The 27306-nt window shown below is 34.6% G+C and overlaps 1 protein-coding gene across 1 annotated transcript in view; it reads right to left on the bottom strand.

Moving 5' to 3' along the window:
• Cln7 (CLN7/MFS domain-containing 8) overlaps window positions 1-27306 on the bottom strand; it is a 111518-nt gene that overhangs the window by 4863 nt on the left and 79349 nt on the right. Inside the window, exons 3-9 of the mRNA XM_069840540.1 lie at window positions 24601-24844; window positions 20798-20911; window positions 17998-18198; window positions 16700-16799; window positions 5487-5621; window positions 3517-3629; window positions 901-1115 (exon numbers count right to left, since the gene is read on the bottom strand). Of these exons, the coding sequence (XP_069696641.1) occupies window positions 901-1115; window positions 3517-3629; window positions 5487-5621; window positions 16700-16799; window positions 17998-18198; window positions 20798-20911; window positions 24601-24844 (1122 nt within the window). The remainder of the gene's footprint in view (window positions 1-900; window positions 1116-3516; window positions 3630-5486; window positions 5622-16699; window positions 16800-17997; window positions 18199-20797; window positions 20912-24600; window positions 24845-27306) is intronic.

Raw genomic sequence — 27306 nt, 5'->3', positions numbered from 1 at the left:
GATCCCCAGTTTCTCAGCTATAATATTACTCTCTTAATGCTAATATATTCTGTTCATAAAATAGAGACAGATCCCCAGTTTCTCAGCTATAATATTACTCCTTAATGGTAATATATTCTGTTCAGAAAATAGAGACAGAGCCCCAGTTTCTCAGCTATAATGTTACTCTCTTAATGGTAATATATTCTGTTCATAAAATAGAGACAGATCCCCAGTTTCTCAGCTATAATATTACTCTCTTAATGGTAATATATTCTGTTCATAAAATAGAGACAGATCCCCAGTTTCTCAGCTATAATATTACTCTCTTAATGCTAATATATTCTGTTCATAAAATAGAGACAGATCCCCAGTTTCTCAGCTATAATATTACTCCTTAATGGTAATATATTCTGTTCAGAAAATAGAGACAGAGCCCCAGTTTCTCAGCTATAATGTTACTCTCTTAATGGTAATATATTCTGTTCATAAAATAGAGACAGATCCCCAGTTTCTCAGCTATAATATTACTCTCTTAATGGTAATATATTCTGTTCATAAAATAGAGACAGATCCCCAGTTTCTCAGCTATAATATTACTCTCTTAATGGTAATATATTCTGTTCATAAAATAGAGACAGATCCCCAGTTTCTCAGCTATAATATTACTCCTTAATGGTAATATATTCTGTTCATAAAATAGAGACAGATCCCCAGTTTCTCAGCTATAATATTACTCTCTCAATGGTAATATATTCTGTTCAGAAAATAGAGACAGAGCCCCAGTTTCTCAGCTATAATATTACTCTCTTAATGGTAATATATTCTGTTCATAAAATAGAGACAGATCCCCAGTTTCTCAGCTATAATATTACTCTCTTAATGCTAATATATTCTGTTCATAAAATCTTAACGACTCACCTGTGGACGAGGCCCCAATATTTTGGAGAATATTGTCTGCAGCAGAGTGACACCAATGGGATAACCAACAGCAGTAAACGCGTATCCTAATAAAAACTGAGTAAGCGTCATGGCTGGAATGTAGTAGCACCATTTTTGTACTGATGGGCAACCGACAATTTCAGTATCGTTACCAGTAACACTGAGATTGCCAAAAGTTCCATTGAATTCCGCAACTGAAACATTTTATTCATTCATAAATCTAATGACAGAGAGCATACTTGGTTATAATATTCACCAAAGTTGGAATTTAGTGACTTGTCTTCATTTATTTAATATTTTACACATACCTACGCCTAATGCTAGGTTCTGCATGGGTTGTTATATTCAATACCTACGGTATACTCTTTACTACCGGTACTTTAGACTGTTAAACGTAGTTTTTATCATGCCAGTTCTTTTTTCAGTTTTGCATAACCATTTTCTCATTTAATACAGAATAGAGCACAAATAACTGACACAATTGCAAAAGTAATTATAAATTAAATATTCATGTCAAGTTATTTAAGTTTTTCAATACCGATACCTACACTAATTCGAAGACATCCTCCTGCATGGCAGTCATTTCCATGAAACATTAAGCCTGCTAAGAAAAAGCTGAAATTTGTAACAATGAAAGAGTAATGGAATGGAGAAAAACTCTCTCCGGCACTGGGATTTGAACCCGGGTTTTCAGCTCTACGTGCTGATGCTTTATCCACTAAGCCACACCGGATACCCACCCCGGTGTCGGACAGAATCGTCTCAGTTTAAGTTCCAACTCTTGGGTTCCCTCTAGTGGCCGCCCTCTGCACTACGTCATAGATGTCTATGAACGTAGGACCGAAGTCCACATATGTGCTGAGGTGCACTGGTTATGAGTGACTACTTGGCCGGGATCCGACGGAATAAGTGCCGTCTTAAATCACGTAGTGATTTACGCATATCACATATATTATTTTAATGTACCGAAGTACAGATGATATTTCCATGCAGATATTCTGCGTCATCATATGATGAAAGAGTAATGGAACGGAGAAAAACTCTCTCCGGCACCGGGAGTTGAACTCGGGTTTTCAGCTCTACGTGCTGATGACGCAGAATATCTGCATGGAAATATCATATGTACTTCGGTACATTAAAATAATATATATGAAATTTGTAAATTTTTGTCGAAACAAAGGGTAATATCCATAAAACAGCGTGAAATCTCTCTTGCTTAAGAACTTCTTGGCCATAACTGAGGAAGACTGATACTTCATTTACGTCAAATATTTGAAGAAAGATCACGCACTTCACCAGTACGGTCTCCTGAAACAGTGTAGACATTTCTTGTGGCCTTTCAGCACAATCTCAGTATTTCTCAATCAAACAGTCTTGCCATTTGCAATGAGTTGCAATGTCGTTTTAAAGGATCTACAAATAACGAATGGGATTCTCCTGTAAAGTCATACAATATGCTCTCACCACTTCAGGAGACCATATAGGAGAAGTGCATACTCCTTTTCCATCCAGTACATTCTCTTCATCTGAAGTCTGATTAGTGTAATATGTGATGTATGCAATGGAGGGTGAAAGGAACCGACCACACTACCCCACTATCTTCTGGCCTAGTTGCTTCATGAGTGATGTCTTATTGCTGTCACTTATGAGGTTCAATCCTGTCTTCAGATGGTTGACCAAACAAAATTCTCTTCTTCAAATGTTTGAAACAAAAGAAGTATAACATTCCTTGTTGGTGCCAAATAAGTTTACAAAACAGTTAAACGAAATCTCTTTTGTATGATGGTAGCCCTGACTACTTCAGAAATAAAAGTAAACTTCAGCTTTCTGAGTAACCTTTGAGCAACCATAAGCTGATTTACCTTTCACTGAACTACCTTTTAATAGCAGGCGTAGTAACTCTTGGCGAGTATGGAATTTCTATGAATTACTATATGCTATCACAAAAGTGAATAATAATTGAATAATGTAACTTGAATATTTACTTTTAATTGCGTTTATAATCTTTTCATAGATTGTACTCGCAAAGTTTTACAATATACACTATTATTTTAATACATTTATGTGCAAAAAATAAATACTTTTTGTATTCAAGGATTTTCAGAATTGAATGGGTTACATCAGCTGCTTGTTTATGCAGATGACGTGAATATGTTAGGAGAAAATCCACAAAGTATTACAAGTAAGGAGTTAGGTTTGGAAGCAAATCCCGAAAAAACCGGGATATGATTATATCTCGTGACCAGAACATAGTACGAAATGTAAATATAAAAATTGGGAATTTATTCTTTGGAAAGGTGAAAAAATTCAAATACCTTAGACAGTAACAGTAACAAATATAAATGACACTCGATAGGAAATTATATGCAGAATAAATATGGGAAATGCTAGGTATGCCAGTTTTTCCGTCAGGATGGTTATTTATAGATGTTAGTCAATTATATACCAGTATTAGAGTTTTTGGTCAGTTCATTTAACAAATGGAGAAAAATCTGATCAAAACATACCGTACACAAAGACATTCCATACAGCTCTACAGGGTTGTGCAGAAATTAAATCTTCATGAACAAAATTAAAACATAATAAAAGACTCACCAGATATGTCTTCAGCTATAATCGGAGGCTCACTACCCCAAGGGATGTACAATGCTCTTCCTAGCACCATTAAAAAGAAACCACCCCACATCAGAACTTTTCGTTCTTGAAATCTGAAATAATGAAATAAAATACCTATACATTTATTGTAGTTCATAATAATTAGATCAATTGATGATTGCAATAGTCTTGTTTCCCGCATTACCATTTGTAAAACCGTATCTATATATTTATCATACAAATTGGAAATTAAGGAAGTAGGTACGATATTTGAACTAAATTCCAAAATCACGAAACAAGAACTTAAAACTACCGTATTTGCTCGCGTAATTTGCGCCCCCGCGTATTTTGTGCACCCTACTTTTTAAGGGATTATTTTTAACTTTAATTTTTGCTCCGTGTATTTTGCGTACATATTTTTTTCAGTGTAGTAGGGATTACGTACATATTTTTTCAGTGTAGTAGGGATTTTCCTTCCCTACAGTCCATCGTAGGTCATTCACCATCAACTGAAGTACCTGCTTCAGAAAGAAACCCCAAAGTCCCGCTACTTTAACAATGCTTGTCCTTGGTAGAGACAAGTTACCGGTATAGAAAATTAGCCCTACCGTAAATACTTACCTATACATATACTAATTGAGATAAACTCAGAACAGGACCTCTTATTTGAAAAATCCGCATATTTTACGCACCCCAATTTTTCAGTGGCCAAAGTTAATTTAAAAGTGCGCAAATTACGCGAGCAAATACGGTATTATTTGGAACAAATTTTACGTCGAATACCGGTACCGGTAATTTTTCGAAAAGAAGTCGTATTAGAAATAATAATAATAATAATAATAATAATAATAATAATAATAATAATAATAATAATAATAATAATAATAATAATAATAATAATATGTAACTTGTAACCGTAAATCATTGCTTGTAATATCTCTTTATTACTCTTAACTGTTTCATTGTTCATGAATTAAGGATTAATTTGAAAGTGAAAGTGAAACTTTGTTTTATTAATCTACTATTGATTATTTTTTAAGATCGTGATTTACTCTGAAACGGTTAGAAATTCTTGTATATTTTTGATATTGATTATTCCTCAAACATCTCATTAATCTTTAACAAGAGCCATTCTTTCACTAATATGCATGCTTCTACATAATTCATGTAAATTGTAACTGTGACCACTATTTTATGTTGTCACTTTACTATTGTTTATTGGTTATAAAATATTTTGATGCCAACTATAACCCTAATATACTCAGGGTGAAATAGTGTTTATTAAATTGGATAATAATAATAATAATAATAATAATAATAATAATAATAATAATAATAATAATAATAATAATAACAACAACAATAATAATAAAACAAAGCGTCCTTTTATGATATGTAGTTTATTTCTTGATACTGTAAAGGGGTACATTATTGTCTGATAAACGAGAATTCTGAGTGTCAGCAGGGTGGCAGAGCAATTTTTTCATTTTTCGTTGTTGGTAACTCTATAGCATCTATGGTTGTGCTAACAGATGGAGTTACTTGTCAACAATGTGACGCTGAAACATGTGTTCAGGTTACTGCCCAGCGACAGTCCTGATGTATTTTTATATTTGTGATGATTGGTTAATTAATATTAACCCGGCACACTCACATTCATACAAATTTCCAGACTCTATACACCCAGGGAATTCTTCTTCTTCAAGAAGAGCCCGGGAATCGAACCCGGGACCTCCTGCTCTGAAAGCCAGCATGCTGACCAACAGACCACGGAGGCAGTCGAGGCAGAGCAACTGCCACACCTCGCTGGATTGAATGGAAACGAATGTCGTGTCGCTGTTAAACGAATTGCAGCTCAATTAAAAGAATATAATAAAGGTAGCGGTTGCGCGAACCTGCAACTTGGCCAGAAACCGTCATTGTAATAGTATTGTAAAGAAGAAAAGTCAAAAGTCAGATTTGAAGCTTACCTCTTGCATAAGGGCCCGATGCCTACGAATGTTGCACACGCCACCACGGCCCCAACTGACATCAATATGCCCATATAATAGAGCGCCTCTTTTTTAGTCCATGCAAATTGATCCATGGTAAGAGATGTGCCCAGACTGAAAGTAACAGGAACTCAAATTAAGTTAGCTAATAGCCCTCACAGCAACCTGCAACTCTTAAGGCCCATTCACAACGAAAATTAAACATAACCGTAACCAGTGGCACACCATGAAATTTTGAGCAGGGGAAGCTAACTCAAGTTGTCTTTCATGCAATATGAGAAAACATATTACAAAAATACAGTCTTAAAATAAATAGTAGTCAATGTCAAGTCAGCAGTCGAAGATTGGTTGGAACATCGTAAGTAACACCAATAAGGCATGACCTCAAATGATACGTAATAAAATATGATTTCACGGTTTACACATATCTCTAACAAATAGACACGTATACGTATAACATTAGCTCACTCCCTGTCATACTTTGAGAAATCACAATATTAGTACCATTACGTAAGTATGCGTCTGTCTTTTGGTTGTGTCCTTCATTGACAGCAAGGGAGTCGGTCATTTGTTTTTTAAATCGCACTTTTGTTCGTAAGTCAGTCTTGATAATACAATTGTCCTAAAAAATGCAAGTAAATTAGTGTCGGGAACTGTTATTTCGCTCATTATTTATTATATCACCACAATGCACACTAACACTTCAACTGAACACAACCGGCGAAAAGGGATAATTCGGAAACTACTTATTTTAAATGTTAAAGCTAGCTTCTTGCGAGCCTTGTGACTAAGGTAGCTTAGTTAGAAAGGGATGGAAAATCTGCGGGGTGGATTACACAGAATAAACCAGTCTGCTTGGAAGCTGGTGTGTGCAGGCTTCTTGTTTACTGCTGCATCACAAATCATCCTGAGCTGCAGCATCACAATATTTAACGCGTAAATATAAATTCTATTAAAATTAATAAATAATTTTGTGCATAAACTGCAGGTTTATTATGAAATTATTATTAACTGGGGAAGCTAAGCTTTTTCGCTTACATTGACGCTACACCACTGACCGTAACATAAACACAAAGTTTGCGCCCAGGCTACCAAATGGGATCATTCACAATGATTCACATAAACACTGACATTAACATTGCTGTTAGACGTTAACATGAAAGTTTGGAGTTTGATGCTTATGCTTACATGATTTGCAAACAGAACACAAGCGTGGAGCGCTGAAGTATACGACAGAATATGAGGAAATGGCGTCATTGTTATGTTTCCATGGTTACCAAGTATCTTAGCGGTTATGTTTATGTTCCCATCGTGAATGTTTTTGATTTTACCGTAACGTTTACATTTTTAAGTTAACGCTTACGTTAAGTTTAATTTTCATTGTGAATGAGCCTTGCAACTCCGGATGGAAAATTAAAGAATTCTCTCTGTGTAGGTAGATGAGACATAAAATAACTACTGCAGACTGACAAGTAAGGAGCAACATGTGGCTCTACATGCCATGTAAGAGTAAGTAATGAACACGCTATCCAGAATAATAAAAAAAGCTCTGTTAAACCTGTAGTAGGGTCTGCTTCAAATGGAAATGGTGGTTACATCCCAAAAGAGATGCTGAGTGAAGAGAATGAAACTATGCTTTCATGTGATACAAGCGCCATAAGGTAAAACAACTACAAAACTGGAATGAAGATTTTGAAAGGAGAGTAAACTTATTTCTCCCGACCAAACTCTAAAGAGGCAGCCTACGAAAATCAAGAATGGATGGAGTAGGCCTAAACAGAAAATGAGAGAAAAAAAAACAGGGCAAGCAATGTTACTACAATGCTGACCAAAACTTTACGCACCATACTGCTTGCTATACCAGCTCAAAAAATATCACAGCAAGTCAGAGTCATACAGAAACGAAATTCCTCGTCACACTCAGAAATATACTGCAAAGAAACTAAGTATCAGAACGAGGGAGAGAGAGAGAGAGAGGGATATATATATATATATATATATATATATATATATATATATATATATATATATATCCGGGTAGCTCAGTTGGTAGAGCAGCTGGCTACGGACTGGAAGGTCCGGGGTTCGATCCCAAGTGGTGACAGGATTTTTTCTCGTTGCCAAACTTTCAGAACGGCCCCGAGGTTCACTCAGCCTCCTATAAAATTGAGTACCGGGTCTTTCCCGGGGGTAAAAGGCGGTCAGAGCGTGGTGCCGACCACACCACCTCACTCTAGTGCCGAGGTCATGGAAAGCATGGGGCTCTACCTCCATGCCCCCCAAGTGCCTTCATGGCATGTTACGGGGATACCTTTACCTTTTACCTATAAAGATATATATATATATATAGAGAGAGAGAGAGAGAGAGATAGAGATATATATATATATATATATATATATATAGATAGAGAGAGATAGAGAGATAGATATATATATATATATATATATATATATATATATATATATATATATATATATATATATAGAGAGAGAGATAGAGATATATATATATATAGAGAGAGAGAGAGATAGAGAGATAGATAGATATATATAGATATACATAGATATATAGATATATATATATATATATATATATATATATATATATATATATAGAGAGAGAGAGAGATATAGAGAGATATATAGGGAGATATATATATATATATATATATATATATATATATATATATATAGAGAGAGAGAGAGAGAGAGAGAGAGTTTTGAATAAAGTGCCTGTACAGCAAACGGTTGAAATGGAAGAAGAAAAGTCAGGTACAACATAAGAAAAAAAATGCATAAAAGCAACATACATATTATTAGAACAGAGTAGTTAAGATTGAAGGAATCAACTTAGAGAACAGTTCAGGATTGATTAAGTGGCACACAGAAAAGCAACCCAACAAGCAGTACTCATGGAAGTTTGAGTACGTATATTTTCCTCGTATAAGAAGGGTCTAGAAATGATGTCATTGAAAAAAAAAATATGGATAAATTCCCTCTTTTAGAATGATGTTTAGAACAAGATGTATTCAAGTTGAAAGAATTGGAGTAGTAACAATTTATTGGGCTACTGCACCAATGATACGTGAATATGTTAGGAGAAAATCCACAAACGATTAGGGAAAACACGGGAATTTTACTGGAAGCAAGTAAAGAGGTAGGTTTAGAAGTAAATCCCGAAAAGACAAAGTATATGATTATGTCTCGTGACCAGAATATTGTACGAAATGGAAATATAAATATTGGAAATTTATCCTTTGAAGAGGTGGAGAAGTTCAAATATCTTGGAGCAACAGTAACAAATATAAATGATACTCGGGAGGAAATTAAACACAGAATAAATATGGGAAATGCCTGTTATTATTCGGTTGAGAAGCTTTTATCATCCAGTCTGCTGTCAAAAAATCTGAAAGTTAGAATTTATAAAACAGTTATATTACCGGTTGTTCTGTATGGTTGTGAAACTTGGACTCTCACTTTGAGAGAGGAACATAGGTTAAGGGTGTTTGAGAATAAGGTGCTTAGGAAAATATTTGGGGCTAAAAGGGATGAAGTTACAGGAGAATGGAGAAAGTTACACAACACAGAACTTCACGCATTGTATTCTTCACCTAACATAATTACGAACATTAAATCCAGACGTTTGAGATGGACAGGGCATATAGCACGTATGGGCGAATCCAGGAATGCATAGAGAGTGTTAGTTGGGAGGCCGGAGGGAAAAAGACCTTTAGGGAGGCCGAGACGTAGATGGGAAGATCATACTAAAATGGATTTGAGGGAGGTGAGGTATGATGACAGAGAATGAATTAATCTTGCTCAGGATAGAGACCAATGGCGGGCTTATGTGAGGGCGGCAATGAACCTCCGGGTTCCTTAAAAGCAAGTAAGTAAGTAAGTATTGCACCAATGATAGGTAGAAGTAATTCAGAGACGGGAAAAGGAAGTGAAAATACATTGAGGGCCACATAATGGACAATATTTTGCAGAAAATTGATAAAATCTCTAAAAATGCTTATATGATTCACACTGTAGCTACCTGTTTATAATCCTTACCCAGAATTATTTATGAACTCGAAAATTCTCTACTTGATCTACAACTTTAAAACATGAAGAAGCTGTTACTCTTTTCAACTGTCAATGTTGTCTTGTAAGAACTATAAAGTACAGGGTAAATCAATTATATTCACTTCAAGCTGTCTAAAAATAAACGAAGTGGAAGAGTTTTTCAAAGAGATACTGGATATGTTTAAAATTGTACTGGTTCCTCCGGTATTACAGGCATGGCAGGGTCAAATATTTCAAGGACAAAAGTAATTAAAGCATTCCTAAAGAGCAGCTGTGATAGAAGAGTGTCTTGGCAATTAGCACTTATATCAATCAAGAAACATATGAAGTTACCACAGCTTGTGTGAATCAGATGCCATCATCAACAAGTTCGCGTCTTTAAAAGTCTTCAGTTTACCTTTTAGCAATACATAACACTGTTATTCAATAATTCCTTTCGATAATTCAACATAATATTTATATTACATTTCTAAATTACGAAAAAAATTATGCATTTGCAAATTATTAAAAGATACGATGGAAGAGTAATGGAACGGAGAAAAATTCTCTCCGGCACCGGGATTTGAACCCAGGTTTTCAGCTCTACATGCTGATGCTTTATCCACTAAGCCACACGGATACTCTCTGTTCCATTACTCTTTCATCGTACGACGACGCAGAATATCTGCATGGAAATATCATATGTACTTCCGTACATTAAAATAATATAAGATATGCGTAAATCACTTCGTGATTTAAGACTGCGTTTATTCCGTCGGATCCCGGCCAACTAGTCACTCATAACGAGTGCACCTCAGCACATGTGTGGACTTCAGTCCTACGTTCATAGACCTCTACGACGTAGTGCAGAGAGCGGCCACTAGAGGGAACCCAAGAGTTGGAACTTAAACTGAGACGATTCTGTCCGACACCGGGATGGGTATCTGGTGTGATTTAGTGGATAAAGCATCAGCACGCAGAGCTGAAAATCCGGGTTCAAATCCCGGTGCCGGAGAGAATTTTTCTCCGTTGCATTACTCTTTCATCGTACGATGACGCAGAATATCTGCATGGAAATATCATATGTACTTCGGTACATTAAAATAATATATAAATTATTAAAAGCTATCAAGTATTCGCAATAGTTTTAAATATACTAGTAGAGTCAGAAAGTACCGGAACTTCGGGTGGCAACGCCATGCTCTATAGGCAACTTCTCTGCCTTGTCCGTGTGGTATGTGACCTACTATCCAGGCGTATAGACTCAGGGGACGACTAACGTAGCCGGAAACCAATCCAAATACAGTGCAGCTCTCAGCTTTGTTTAGTGAAGACGTGTAATACAGTTGTAAAATGAGCTTGAAAGAGCAGAGAGGTAACATTAAATTTTGTGTTAAACTCGGTAAAACATTTACTGAGACTTTGGCAGTCATGCGCCAAGCGTATGGAGAAGAAGCAAGACCTGAGTGTATGAGTGGCACAAGCGCTTCACGTCTTTCAACGGATGATGATCCACGTTCAAGAAGAACGGAAGAAATGATAGCTCGAGTTTCACAAAAATTAGACGAGTTGCAGACAGTCAATAGATGATGTGGCTACTTTGTTGGGCATTTCGCATGGTTCTGTGCCAACGAGTTAGAAAGAGAAGACTATAGAGCGGCCATGTTGTCCTGTACAGCGCTCTTTGCGGTGCCAGCGCGAAACACGGCAGATCTGAACTAAGCGCCCACTTTGTAGAAATTCGTCTGCTTACAATGTTGTATAACGGAGGTAACAACTACAAAAAAAACGAAGAAAAAAACATGCCTGTTGTGTGTGCTGCATATAACTGCAATGTCAAAAGGAAAAAGACAACTGATATATCATATTTCATGTAAATTTTATGAAGTTAAGTCCATTGTTTTGTTAATTAGCAGCATTTTTTTTCATGCATAAATGTGTAACAACGCCCGGCATAAACAAAATAAATGGTTCACTGGTAATGTACTTAAACTAAATACGGATAAAACCACTATAATTCCCGTTTCAGACTCAGTGAAAAACAAATAGCAATACAATATTAAAACTGTATTTCCACACCGGCATCCTTTATTTCTGCTCCTTCTGTCCTTACTGCTTATAGAAGAAGACGATGAGCTGTAGCTTATAAAAAGTAGGCCTATTTCGAAGACAAACAATTAATCAAATAAATGGTTCACTAGTAATAAAGTTAAACTAAATACGGATAAAACCGCTACAATTCCGTTTCAAACCCAGTAATAGCAATCAAATAATAAAACTGCATTTCGACACTCGCATCCAAAATAACGCAAAACTCTGGGGTAGGTCGTATTGTTGTTACTATTTTGACTGGAAGGACATGAAAGAACATAATTGAGCACCCACGTGCAATAATGGGGTACGTATGAATATATTTCGTAACTACTTACCCCATTATTGTACGTGGGTGCTCAATCATATAATTATCTGTGGTGCCACAGCCCTTGAAAGGCTCAGACAGACTAGCCGGCTGTTGGCCTCACGTTCACATTTCGATAATAATTATACTTTACTGTAAAAAAAAAAAAAAAAAAAAAAAAAAAAAAACTGAAAGCGTGTTTGGGTATGTTTTACCCACGTTACAAGCTTGGAGGTAAAGGTTGTTTATTACAGTTAGGGCTTACTTTCATTCTATATCTTATGGTATAATAAGTAGTTTTCATCTTACGATGTTTGGTGACGTAAGTAGTTTTGCAACGTGTAGAGACTGGGAAAACAATTTAATAAAATCATCCGAATCATACTCGTTCATTTTATAGGCAATCTTGCAGGTCTCATTTAAAAGAACCTAGGAATATTAACATTTTCTTCAGTATATTTGCTAGGACTTCTTGTCATACTACATGACAATTTTGCTTAAGTTATTCTTTTAAGCATTCCTTTTAGGAATAGCTCAAGTGTTTTAAATTTAGCGTATATAAGTTTAGATTAAGTTCCTAGCACGTATTTGACGAAATACTAGGTTTTTCCACTTCAGTTTAACTGATTTATGAAAACGAAATTTTGACAGCTGACGATTCTAATGCCACTTATCGCCACGCCCACTTTGTTTTGGGCGCATAAGTTCATGGCGGACGGTCGTTCAATTTTCTTCAAACATGGCGGCGCAATGACCACTCTATATCTTTCTCTTTCTAACTCGTTGTTCTGTGCAGTCCATTCTTCACAATGATTTGAAAGTGCAACGTGTGTGAGCACGTTGTTCCAAGAAGCATAGCAGATGAGCAGCGGGAAGAGAGGCAACTGGCCGTATTCATAAACGAGACTTTGGATGAAGACTTCCCAAAGTCGACTCTGGTAGTAAAATTTAACTTTGTTAAAAGTCCTATTCCTAGACCATACTTCTGAGACCTTGCCTTTGACTTCGGTAAGTCGAGAACTGACGATCTTGTTCTAATGTTGGCAATCAAAATCACTGCCTTCTAAACGAATTAAGTTAATAGATAGTTGAAATAGAGTAGGCATTGCCACAATCAAAGCCATCTTTTGTGTCACAAATCGATGAAACAATTGAACATCGGTACATGTTAAGCAATTGTTAACCGTTCTTGCAGCTTTACATAAGAATAATATTATTCGAAACTAACGTAAGTACAAAAATTCACATTTTTAGGTCTTTACACCAATCGATAATAATTTGTTCTACCTGGCCACAAAAAATCGTAACTCAGTTCGAACAGTCTTGTATATAACACAATTCATACAAAACATGATGGCATAGTTTATCTGAAATAGTATTGCCTGTTAAGAATTTTGTTGTGAATAAAACATCGATTGTAGTTACGTTAGTCTCACATTAAGCCCTGGAATTATTTCATTGTAAAATAATTTTGTTGTGAAGATAAGGAACATGAGCAGCTTTAATAATCTCCTGGATGTCTTCAATATTCTCGGAAAATTCAGCAATTTCCCAAATATCAGTCATTTTCATTTTGTCCACGAACGAAAGTCATAGTCAAAGACTAGATTTTCGGCGACTTCGAAGTAAAATCACGATTGAAGGTCGCTTTCCTCAAAATGTCGACTGTGAATAGGAAAATGGTGACTTTGTACATTCCAAAGTCAACAGAGGTGAGCCTGCCTGGAGAGAAATAAAAAATAGGTTGCAGCCGCCAAATTACTCTTCAAGGAACGACCACTCATATAAATTGAGGGAAAGAAGACAGAGGACGGACACTGGAAAGTTTTCTTTTCTCAATCGTACTATCAGGGACTGGAATGCTTTACCTGCAGACTTACTAAAGGCTTTACCAACAACCAAAAATGTATTTAAAAATAGGTTTAAGGACCTTACTAATAGACGGTAATTATACACAGTATTTAAAGGGTGTAAATGATATGTTGTTATTGAAGTGTTGTATCAGTGAAGAATTATGTTGTGTCAGTGAAGTGTGTTGTATCAGTGAAGAAGTATGTCGTGTCAGTGAAGTGTGCTGTGTAAGTGAAACGTGTTCCTGTCAGTGAAGCTTTATAGTTTATAGTGGCAGTGCATAGTATTTGAACAGTGAAATGTTTTTGAAGTGTTAGTGAAATCAGGATAGAATCAGTGAAATGTGTCGCAGTTCCATTGCAGTGAGTGAGTTGACAGCGAAATGAGTGTAATTTGAAAGGTACTTGTGCAGATATGAACATATCATACTCGTGGGTTTTAGTTCGATCTTAGTTTTAAGATACAAATTAGATTTATTTCAAATGTTATTTTAAGTGATCGTTTCATTTAATTTAGTATATTCCCTGTTATTATTATTATTATTATTATTATTATTATTATTATTATTATTATTATTATTAATTATTGTTAGTATTAATTATTAGTATTATTATTAATTGTATTTTTAATTAATAAGTTTATTATTGTCATTATTGAGTGTAATTAGTTACCACTGCCACCAGGTATATACCCACTGCAGTGTGAATAAATACATACATACATACATACATACATACATACATACATACATACATACATACATACATACATACATGAATATGACCCTTAGTGGAGACGTGATCGACAGGGTGGACCAGGATCCAACTCTCTTGCACAGAGTGATCACAGGTGACAGATATGGTGTTTCCTTCACTACCCGCAGCCAAAGCAGCAGTCTTCAACGTGGAAATCTCCCGGCTCACCACGGCAAAAGAGATTCCGTGCCGATCGATCAAAGGGGAAAGTAATGCTTGAAGTGTTCTTCGATATCCAGGGTCTCGTACATTTCGAGTTTATTTCTGAGGTCGAACTGTCAGTAAGGAGGCTATGTTGCAATTTTTTTTTAGTATTTTAGCATTTATTTATTTAACCTGGTAGAGATAAGGCCGTCAGGCCTTCTCTGCCCCTCTACCAGGGGATTACAACTATAATATGAACAATAAAATTACAATTAATATTAAATTTACAATTACAGTTACAATAAAAATTAAAGTACGACAAGATTACCTGATTAATGAAAGCTAGACAATTTATCATAGAAGTTAAGAACAAAGAATATTTTTGTATTTACTGAATTAAAAAATTAAACCTAGAATAACAAATTCTATAGTGATGAAATTACCGGATACTGAGATATTTTGTGACAGATTAAGAGAACTATTTACAAGAAACCATGTCTGAACGAGTCTCAATTACTGACCAAGTGCCTAGTAAGTTTGCGTTTGAATTCAATTTTATTTCGACAGTCCCTGATGCTAGCAGTTAGCGAATTCCAGAGTCTTGGCAGGGCTATTGTGAAAGAGGATGAGTATGAGGAGGTGCGATGGGATGGTATTGTTAGTATTGTTTCATGACGAGAGAATGTGTTAAGATTATGGTGGGAAGAAAGGTAAGTGAAGCGAGACGACAGGTACGAAGGAATAGAAGAGTTCAAGATTTCGAAGAGAAAGAGAAGTGAATGTAAATTTCTTTTCTTATCTAGTTTAAGCCAACCTATTGCTTCCAGGGATGGGGTGATATGATCATATTTACGAACATTGCTTACAAAACGTACACACAAATTATGAGCACGTTGAAGTTTCGTTTTGTTGTCGCTGGAAAGGTCAGTCAGTAAAATGTCAGCATAGTCAAAATAGGGAAATACAAGCGTCTGCACAAGGGACTTTTTTAAGCCAGAGGGAAGATGAACATTTATCCTTTTTAGCACATGGATAATAGAATATACTTTTCTGCAGGTTCCTGTGATTTGCAATTCTTGGGCATCTTCGTGATGCAGTTCGACGAAGAAGACCCAACTTGTGGCAAGGACAGAATTGGGTTCTCCATTATGACAATGCCCCAGCCAATTCCTCGCACAACATGAAATACCTGTCCTTCCACAGCCACCACGTTCTCCAGACCTTGCCCCAGCAGATTTCTACTTATTTCCAAAGGTCAAGTCCCTACTCAAGGAACAACGGATTGCGTCAGCCGAAGAGGTGAAAATTCATGCGGCAAGCGCTCTACGGGAAGCGACCAAAGATGGGCTGCAGGAATGTTTAGAGAAGTTATATGGACGCTGGAAGAAGTGTGTCACTGCCCAGAGAGCGTACCTTGAAGGCGGTGTTGTGCCATCTGCAACAAAACTATCTACACATGTTCGCACTGAGTCTATACGCCTGGAGAGTAGATCGCATACCACACGGATAAGGCAGAGAAGTTGCCTATAGAGCAAGGCGTTGCCACCCGAAGTTCCGGTACTTTCCGACTCTACTAGTATATGAAACAGCGAATATTATGTTGCTTTAATATTGCAGGTGAAGTAAGATTCGTCTACCTTATCTTTGGAGCCACCCAAAATATTTTCCATAGAACCTCCATTGTTTAAAATTATGATCTGTGTAACAAATAAATTAAGGCTTTGCTGAAGCCTTCGCAATCAGGGATAGTTTCTTGATAAGGACCGTAAATAAGTGATGGACTTAGTCTACTATCCTAACTTGAGTTCTTTTCCGAAGGAAGCCATGCCAGGATGACACCAGGAAAGATGACAAGAATGGTAGAAATTACTACACCATGTAACAATATAGAATATTTGAAGATTAAATACCTTGTATATTTTTCTTAGTTTCAAAACTTTCTCCAACCACTCGAACTAGAAGAAATGTTTAATTGCTTTAGTCGAGAAGGTACTCACGTTTCAAGAAGAACAAAATTGAACACTAATACAAAAAAGGCGATTATCAGAGTCCACGTGGAGATGTAGTCAGGCTGGATTTGCTTCCAGGTATCTTCCTCTGAAAAGAGAAAAAATATATTTAATTAATTCGAAACTTTCTTGAATCATGTTTCTAAAACGATCTTTGACTCTATCCAGAAGACTTCAATTTGGAATTGAAAGTACCGGTAAGGTGATAAATATGGAATAGAAATGGAAAAAAAAATCCTGTTTAAATAACATATAACGATTTTTGCTTAAAATTGGCTCCAACTTTTTTCTTTATACTCTTTACAAACAAACAAACAAACAAACAAACAAACAAACAAACAAACAAATACATAAATAAATACATACATAAATAAATAAGTAAATAAATACATACATAAATAAATAAGTAAATAAATACATAAATAAATACATACATAAATAAATAAAGTAAATAAATACATAAATAAATCATAAATAAATACATAAATAAGTAAATAAGTAAGTAAATAAATAAATAAATGAATAAGTAAATAAATAAATAAGCAAATAAACACATAAATAAATAAATACATAAATACATAAATAAATAAATAGATAAATACATAAATAAATACATAAATAAATAAATAAAGTAAATAAAAAAATAAATACATATATAAATAAATACATAAATAAATAAAGTAAATAAAAAATAAATACATATATAAATAAATACATATATAAATAAATACATATATAAATAAATACATAAATAAATAAATATATATAAATAAATAAATAAAGTAAATAAATAAATAAAGTAAATAAATACATGAATAAATACATAAATAAATAGGTAAATAAATATATAAATAAATACACAAATAAATAAATACATAAATAAATACACAAATAAATACATAAATAAATAAATAAAGTAAATAAATACATAAATAAATAAGTAAATAAATACATAAGTAAATAAATACATAAATACATAAGTAAATAAATACATAAATACATAAGTAAATAAATACATAAATAAATGAATACATAAATATATAAATAAATAAATACATAAATAAATAAAATAAATACATAAATACATACATAAGTAAATAAAGTAAATACATAAATAAATGAATAAATAAAGTAAATAAATACATAAATAAATAAGTAAATAAATACATAAATAAGTAAATAAATGTATCGACTGTTATTTGGGCTAGCTAAGCAAAAAATAAACAGCTAAGTCTACATATTAACCACGACTTAGTTGCATCTATAAAATATAACTCTGTGCATACCTGACTCCATGCCTTGGCGTAACATTGCTTCTCTAGCTGCTATTCTCCTTTCTCGGAAGACGGAAGGTAGGAACAGAAGACAATTAAGGACACCCAAGAGCACGTTGATCCATCCGGCTGCCGTGTACATGTTGAGACTGAGGACTCCAGGAATGAGTGGCACACCTTTGTCACCTAGTGGAGTCACTGCTGCTTGGAGACCTACAAATAACATATATTTATTTCTTAGTTGGTGTACGTATATTTAAGAACGTACAAACCAAATTGTGAGACTGCACATGTCAGGACAAGCTTTCCTCTTAGCGGTACTTCGTCTTCTCAAACTCTCTTCGCGATTCTATCTTTCCAACATTTTAAAATTCATTTAACACAATGAAAATTAAACATAACGTAAGCGTTTACTTAAGAATGTAAACGTTACGGTAAAATCAAGAAGTCATGCCATCATTCACGATGGGAACATAAACATAACAGCAAACATACTTCGTAACTATGGAAACATAACAACGACGCCATTTCCTCATATTCTGTCGTATACTTCAGCGCTCCACGATTGTGTTTTGTTTGCAAATCACGTAAGCATAAGCATGAAAGTTTGGAATTTGCAAACTTTCATGTTAACGTCTTACGTTAATGTTTATGTCAATGCTTATTTGAATCATTCTGAATGATCCCATTTGGTAGCCTGGGCGCAAACTTCTGTGTTTATGTTACGGTTATGTTTAATTTTCATTGTGAATGTATGAGAAATTAATCGTAACTAATTCAATACACAGGAATTGTCACAAACGTTTCTGAAGTTATACACAATTATTACAATAAATGTAAATTCTATGAATGTAAGGACGAGAGACAGACAAGCTGTTTAATTTTTAAATTTACTGAAATGTGATACAGGAAATCATATTTAATAAAATAAACGTCAAATAGCTCATTTCAATATGTATAATCTTAATTACAAATTTGTTTATTATATATATATATATATATATATATATATATATATATATATATATATATACAGACGTGGACAAATTATTAGACTAAATTAATTATATGTGTAACAAGGTTGTATTTATCAGCAGAAATAATAAACAAAAATGCATTTTACACATATATAATGAATATAAAATGGAGTCTGAAGGTTACTAATATTTTGTGAACATTCCCTTATTGTTTATTAACATGCTGATTTTGTCAGGGATGCTGGAAACCAAAGTTTGACACTTTCTTTGAATATCAGCATCATTTAGCCAGATATCAGACAGTGCTTAAATGAGTCCATGTTTTGTTGTAAGCCTCTTTTTGTTTACTTTCTTCTTCAGTATAGATCACAGATTTTCAATTTCGTTCATGTCCGGTCTTCTTGCAGGCCATAGGAGAACAGACTCTTGAATATCTTCTGCAGTATATAATTAAAACATCAGTAGTACCAACACAGACAGACAAAATATACTTAACCATTGGAAAAATATACCATAAGATGTAAACAATCATATTTACAACAATTGAGACTCTGAATTATACTGATAGTTGATAAGACGAATTATATTATGTTTCCAAGAAAACCGTTTTAGTCTAATAATTTGTCCACGTCTGTATATATATAAATGCAGTGCTTTTATTCTGGACAAAAAGATGGTGGAACTTTGTGTAGAATATAAGCGGATGGGAATTAATTACCGTACTGTCCAGTGCAAGGGAATTTTGTCGTTTTTAACCTCCTTTCCGTGCAACTTTAAGACTTAAGCGAACTTCAAGAAAAACATAATTATTAGCACGTTTTTCGGTTCTATAATGAAAAATACAACAAAAACATGCCTGCGCGTTCCGTCAGAAAAAAAGCACTGTGTACACATAGTCTATACACATTTACACATGTACTGTACATTAGAGGTTCATATTAGCTACATTCCTGTGTGACCTCTCCAAATTTAAGCCTGTATCTTGATGTTAGAAAGGTTTCTTTATTTCTTCTTTAGTAACTATCATCCATGCATTTCGTATCTATGTACCGTGCTTAAGCAAGCATAGGCTATTTGTATGTATGCTTTTGACTATGTCTATGCATTTTTATGTCATTGACAGGAAAATTAATCTAATCTAATCTAATCTAATCTAATCTAATCTAATCTAATCTATTAATATTTGAGGAGAAAAATTCGCTCCGGCGTCGTGGATCGAACCAGGGTCCTTAGTTCTACGTACCAAGTGCTCTGACCACTGAGATACGCCGAATTCAATCCACAGCACCGGATCGAACCTTCCTCCTTCAATGTTCCCCTTTGTGGCCTGACTCCAAGTTAGGCATATATGTTGACGTATATGTCCAATGTCATCTGTCATTATATTAGGAGAGCACTCAGCTGAGTGACTTGTTTGGCCGGGATTCCGCAGTTAAGTGCACAGTAATCTGTACAGACATATGCACTGTAGCTTTGAGAATATTATAGATTTATTAATTTGTCCTACACAATAATATCTCTAATATTGACAATTAATATTAGAGATATTATTCTGTAGGACAAATTAATAAAATCTAATCTAATCTAAATATGTACATATCGTCCGTCACTCTTATCATTTTTATTAATTGGTTAATTAAGTCATAAAGTCGTAGTATAGTGGTTTAGAAGGTGTAGCTAGGAAATGTCTCAAACAGGTTAAATCTTTGTAGTTAAGAATTTAATTTACATTAAAGAGTTGTTCGTCTGCCTACCAGTCCGTTTATCTATCGACTGGTATGAATTTTTTAAATGTAATAGCCTACTCCAAACACAATTTTAAATCCTAACTGTACCTGGACCAACGACAAACCCAAGGACTTGGGCCAAGGACACCATGGAAACAGCGCCAGTTCTTTCCTTGAATTTTGTAGCTGCAGACAAATAGGAACGGCAAACAGCAATGCTCGCTGAAATCAAATACACCACGGGTGAGCACGTCATCCACCTAAAATTGACATTTTCACTTGAAATTAGCTTATCATAGCCATATAATTAGTGACTCTAGGTGCAATTTTGAATGATGATTTGAAGATGTCTTTCCTTCGACAAATGGAAAATAATGTGCTAATCACACAAAAGATAAAGAAAGATATTGATAAAAAAAGCATTGAAATATAGTATTATTAAATACAATGATCGTTCTTATGTTTTCCATTTTAACTGTTCTCATAAGCTGGAACATTAATGTGAAGAAAATAAATATCTGAGATTATAATTTTTATAATCCATTTTGAATCTTGCGTACACTACTTTTAACACTTGAATATAAGTAATTGATTAACTAGCGGACTTACTCGTGTTAATTATGTAAGTCTGTGCGGCTTACAGCTGTTTCGGTGCTTCATCACACTATCCTCAGAGCCTACTAGATCTCGGCGTCATCTCGAACTTGTGGGTGCGTTCGATTGTTGAAAAGTGTTGAAAAGTGGAGTCAAATAGTGTGTGTGTACTGAAATTGATCTGTGTGTTGAGAATTTGATCAGGGTGTGTTTTAGTGTGTTTGTATATTTCGAATTGTTCTTAGTGTGTTGAGTTTTTGGTTCTTGGGTTGTATGTGTAGGATTTCCATGTCTGTATTTATGTTATTGTATGTGTGGTTAGCATTAGTTATGTGATCGGCATATGTAGATGTATTGTGTTCTCTGGTTATTGCTTTAATGTGTTCTTTGTATCGAGTTTGGAGTGATCTGCCTGTCTGTCCTATGTAGAAACTGTCGCAACTATTGCATGTGAGTTTGTATACGCCTGTGTGGTTGTATTTGTTTGTTTGTGTGTTTGTGTGTTGAGATGTCTCTGTAGTGTGTTTTCTGTTCTGTATGCTATGTTGTATTTCTGCTTTCTGAATGAGAATGCGATCTTGTGTGTGTTTTTGTTTTCGTATGTTAGCGTGATGATTTCTTGTGTTCTTGTGTTTGTGTTGTGTTTTGCGTGTTTTTGTGTTTGTAAAGTTTTTGTTTTGTCTTCCTTATGATGTTGTCTATTAAAAACAATATACTTTGCATACTTCCACTCGGTAATGAGTTTTGGAATAATATTCTGGGGAAATTCCACAGATAGTAACAATATATTTCTATTACAAAAAAGAGTAATTAGAATAATAGTAGGTGCCAAATCTAGGGAATCGTGTAGCACTATTTAAAAAAAACTACAAATAATGCCCATGGCTTGTCAGTATATCTTTTCATTAATAGTCTTCCTCGTATGTAATCGTGAAAACTTTGTAACTAATTCAACAGTTCATAGCATAAATACACGTCAAAAAAATTACTTTCATACTACATCGGCAAGTCTATCGTGCTATCAAAAAGGAGTGCGTTATATGGCAGTAAAAATTTTTAATAGCCTCCATATCGATATAAAAAATGAAACTCAAAACATAAAATTATTTAGGGCCAAATTAAAGAAATACCTAATTTCTCACGCCTTCTATTCTGTAGGTAAATTCATGACATTCAATAACACTTCATGAATATGATACTAAAACTATGTGTTGTACTAGTAGACTATATTGTAAATCTCGTCTGTATACATTTCATCTAGACCGTGACTATAAATTAAGATTTTATAATAGTATTAAGTTTTTTGACTTGTTCCATATTCTAGCTGTAAGCATGTATGAATACCATGGAATGTTAATAAATACAATACAATACAATACAATGTTTGGGTTGTAACCATTTTCTTGTGCTATGTATTTGATTGTGTTTACTTCTTCATTGTAGTGTTGTTGGCTCATGGGTATGTTGAGTAATCTGTGTACCATTGTCCTGAATGCAGCATGTTTGTGTTGTATGGGGTGGTTAGATGTGTTGTGTATGTGTGTGGTGGTGGTGTTGGTGGTAGAGGTGGTTGGTTTTCTGTATATTTTGAAGGTGTGTTTGTTGTCAATTTTTGTTATCTGCGTATAAGCTTGTAATGTTTCCACAATTATGAGAAACAGGCTTTCAACTGAAGAATTTGACATCAACTTTTCAAACGCACCTGGTATTCGCCATTTTGTTTACTAGTAGTTTCTGAACGCATTCTTAAGGTATTTACACTTTACATATGAAGTTTCATGACTCCAAATTCAGGTAGCCCTAAACGAATATATGCAAAGGTATTTTTGTTTTAAAATAGATATCGCAACTTTTTTAATGTCCCTTTTTTTATTTTTAACAACTAGACATACTTAACGACGCAGTATCAACTGCACGGTTATTTATAATGTACCGGTATGTGAAATACTGGTAGAGAGATAAGCCTAGTATTTTGATCCGCTGTGGAAGTGTCCAACATTTGCCTCAAGTTAAAGACATCCATGAAAATAATATGCTCAAACAGGATTCAAACTCAGACCCAAAAATAGCAATGAGCAACATATGTTTACTGTACCGGTACTTGATATAATAATACAGCACATAGTACCGGTCGGTAACTTATAACTAGACTTCGTTGAATTGCCACACGCAGCATGCAATCAGGTTGCCGATGTACGGTAGTATAGAGGAGGCGAGCGACCGCCCGGTCTCGTAGTATAAGCAGTTCATGTTAAGAGTTGTGACCGGTCCAAATACATAGAACAGCTACAGCTAATGTATACCTATGTAAACACTTGTTTTTGCATAACTGTGGTTGGAATAGTCAAAGTTTAACATTTGTTCAGTGCAGACAAGAATTCAATCAAACATACTACAATGAGAGCGTTGCTGTCGCAAACTATTACTCCTGGAATAACCTTACCCCCACAGCCAGTCTTGACCAGTTGGGGAACGTGGTTGAATTCTGTTCTGTTATGCAGAACATTACGGAAAAATAATGGAGGTAATTCATGCATTGGGTAGCACAGGCAGTTCCGCTGTTGCAGCTGTAAAATCATTGCTTTCTGAACAACTATTGAAAGATATTCTGTCATTGATTCTAATTTTAAAATCGTGTCCAAAAACATCATCCTGTTAGAATCGTCTAAACTACAACTCTCAGAAGCCCTTAATATAGTGGATAAAGTATCATAAACCGTTATCCAAAGTAACAATTCACTAATTTCAGAAAAAGTGAAATGTAAGTTGAGAAACATTATTGCTAAAAATTCTGCCTTTTCACAACTTCGTATTATAAATTATGTACTATCAGATCATGACAAGACGTCTGAAGTTGGTGTACTAAAAAGTAGTGACTTCCCGTTCTTAAGAAATGCACGTATTACATCGTGTGATGTTGAACATACATGTTCCCAATATACAAACTGTTTAAGTGACCATCGGAGGAGGTTCACTTTGCAGTCGCTCAAAATGTACGTAACTCTTCACTGCAATGCACATATTCAAGGATGATGTATCTTACATTAAATTTTAAGAGTTAATATATCTCACTACAAAATAATTGTGTATTTACATGTTTAGACATTTCCTACTTCAATGATCATTCATTATATTTCTTGAATGCAGGATACAGGTTTTATTGTAACCGCAGTATACTGCTCAGTGTTTACATCAGAGACACGCCCCTTCTCATACAGTCTATACCGCGTGCACAGTAAACCTTGCGAATCTCGTGGCAATTCCACGAAGTCTACTTATAACGATAAAGCAGGCTAATGTGAGAGGTAAGTACTTACATGAGCTTACGCCAACGAAGAACCGGGCCCCAAGCATCCAATATTTGTGATACGATGGAAATATTTCAACCATAGAATAGCAGGCACTGGACAAGGTGAAGACAGTCAAGGAGAACATCAGGGGCATGCGTATGGAACCACGTCGATTTCCCCACCAACCGATTAACGGAGAAAATATCATTTGTCCAAAGGGGTTTGCTGCGACAACATATCCCATGAATTCCTTGCCAGCTGTCGGATCTAGCTGAAAATTATATTCAACCCTAAATTACGATGATGATAATAATAATAATAATAATAATAATAATAATCATCACCTCTCATCACTACCAGCACCACCTTTGCCACTAACATCCATTAAAGTTTACGTCCATTGACTTGTTACAGCATCACAAAGCTTGGTTAAAGAACTGATCTGTCAAGAATTTTCTCATTCACAATTAATTTTATATCTGTTACATCTACATCTCCCTGTTGTAAAGGTTTTTTTTTATGAAAATCCAAATTTCTGAACCTTAGTTCAGTGCCAGAACAACAGAAATTACGAAAAATGTCATATATTAGGCCTACGTACTAATTCCAAATACCTTACTATAATAATACCGGACAGCTAGCAGTTTTACGTGCGAACGACGATGGTGCTGCTACCTACCTGCCGGGATGGAGATACTCGCGAAACAAGCTGTAATCAACTACAATGTATATTGTTGCTGGGCTAGTTAATTTGTTAATAGTTTTATGAATTAGTACTAGTGTTAAAATGTCAGGGTGTATATTATGTGCTGTTTATAATTGTGACAATTGCAGCATTACAAATTGCTCCAAATCGTACTTTCGATTTCCGACAGTTCATAAAACGTAAGTCAACAACATTCTTTAGTAGACCTAATTCCTTCGTCTTTGTGTTGATAGAAAAATACAAATTAGTTTTTTAATTTAGACCTAATAAATAAAGAAATAAATAGAAGTTAAAATGTATTGGATTTTAAGATTTTATCAAATTAAGTTTTATTCTTGTCCACATGCCTTTACTAATTATTACAAGCATCAGATTACTATCAATTTTATCTTTGCAGTTGTCATAAATGCGCATATAAAACATTACTGTAAATTCACTCGTAATATCAGATTGATTTTGTCTCGGTAAACCAAAGAAAAAATATGTAACACTTAATTACGGAAAGTAATATGAAGTATGCAATATTTCTCATAATATGCAGCTTTGATATAAGATAATAATTTTAAATTAAATATTATTCAACATTTCTTAAGTGTTTCATATATTATTCCACATTAGTAACTCACGTTTTAAACAATAGTCCGAATCTCGCTATGTTAATATTTGTATATGTGGACGTAATTCCATCCCGCTCCGCTAGATGTCAGGCCCGCGATTTTTCGCACTCATGCCAATGCTGCTAGTATACAGCTGTCCGGTATTATTATAGTAAGGTATTTGGTAATTCTAGATTACAAAAATACATTTCCTGTGATCTGTGGCGGGATCCAATATAAATGAATACAAAATACAGTTATATTAAAAAATCAGAAGAGAATCGCAAATTATAGTCTTCATTAAACACGAATGTGTACAACTAGCAACAATAGGTCTACTGTCAATAATAAACTGAAAGCTACAAAATACAAGTTTGCAACTTATGGAAAATATGGATGAGAACAGACAACCGAAAATACTTTCAAGATATAGACAGAGATTAAGAAGGAACTTGGGACATTCATGAGGGGGGGGGGGAAGACTGGAGAATTTAACTCGCACGAAAACAAAAACAGGAGACATTCGTTTATTTCCGAAGACAGAACAGGAAATATTTGTAGTTGATGGTGGTGACGCACGAAATGCCGTTCGTTACACACTGATACACATGGTACTTCATGTTACAGCAATTTTAAATAATATGAAACTATTCCATAAATTTGTAATGGTACAAAACTTCACAGATTCCATTCGAGGCTCACGCTGGAATAGCTGAAAGATGATATATATTGAACTATCTCACTAAAATGTATTCCTGTATTTCATCATTTCAATTTCCAAATAGTTACTTAATTATCAATATAGCTGCAGTAAAGTGTCTGAAGTCAACATTTCTGTGTGGAAGGTTTTCACTTGCGTGATATGAAAACTTGATAGCTACCCTATAGAACTATGCAAATGTTGCGAAACCAAATTCCATAGATAGCTAAATGAGTAACAGAATTCATATGAAGTGCTTCTGGGTGAGTATTGTTCATACAGATTATTGGAGAAACAGTATCTTTGCCACTGGAATAATTTTACACTCTTTCTAAATATCTGGTGTATAAGGTTTCAAAAATCTTAGGAGAATGTACAACCACGCAGAACACATTTCAATCATGTAACATCAACAAAAGAAAGATAAAACTCATGTATACTATTAGCATGTGCAATACAAAATTATTCTTCCCTTATCTTTGTAACGCTATATCCAAGTGAGTAGATTGGATCAAAACATTTCGATAACGTAAATTTTATTTTATTAAGTTATCGCAACACGTGCAAGCTGTTCAGACTCTTCCGTAAATTACTGATACCGTACATTAAAAGTGAAGATTCCACAGAAAAATTAAGTAATTTCATTTTTTCTGTATTTCCGTAGTGATAATTTTACAGAATAATTCACGTAGATGACATTAAACTTCAAAACTTCAGTCCTAACAAGTCTT

Source organism: Periplaneta americana, chromosome 11 (assembly GCF_040183065.1).
Source record: "Periplaneta americana isolate PAMFEO1 chromosome 11, P.americana_PAMFEO1_priV1, whole genome shotgun sequence".
Taxonomy (NCBI): Eukaryota; Metazoa; Arthropoda; class Insecta; order Blattodea; family Blattidae; genus Periplaneta; species Periplaneta americana.
The sequence above is the reverse complement of the archived record's forward strand: the minus strand, read 5'-3'. Positions and strand labels throughout refer to the sequence as shown.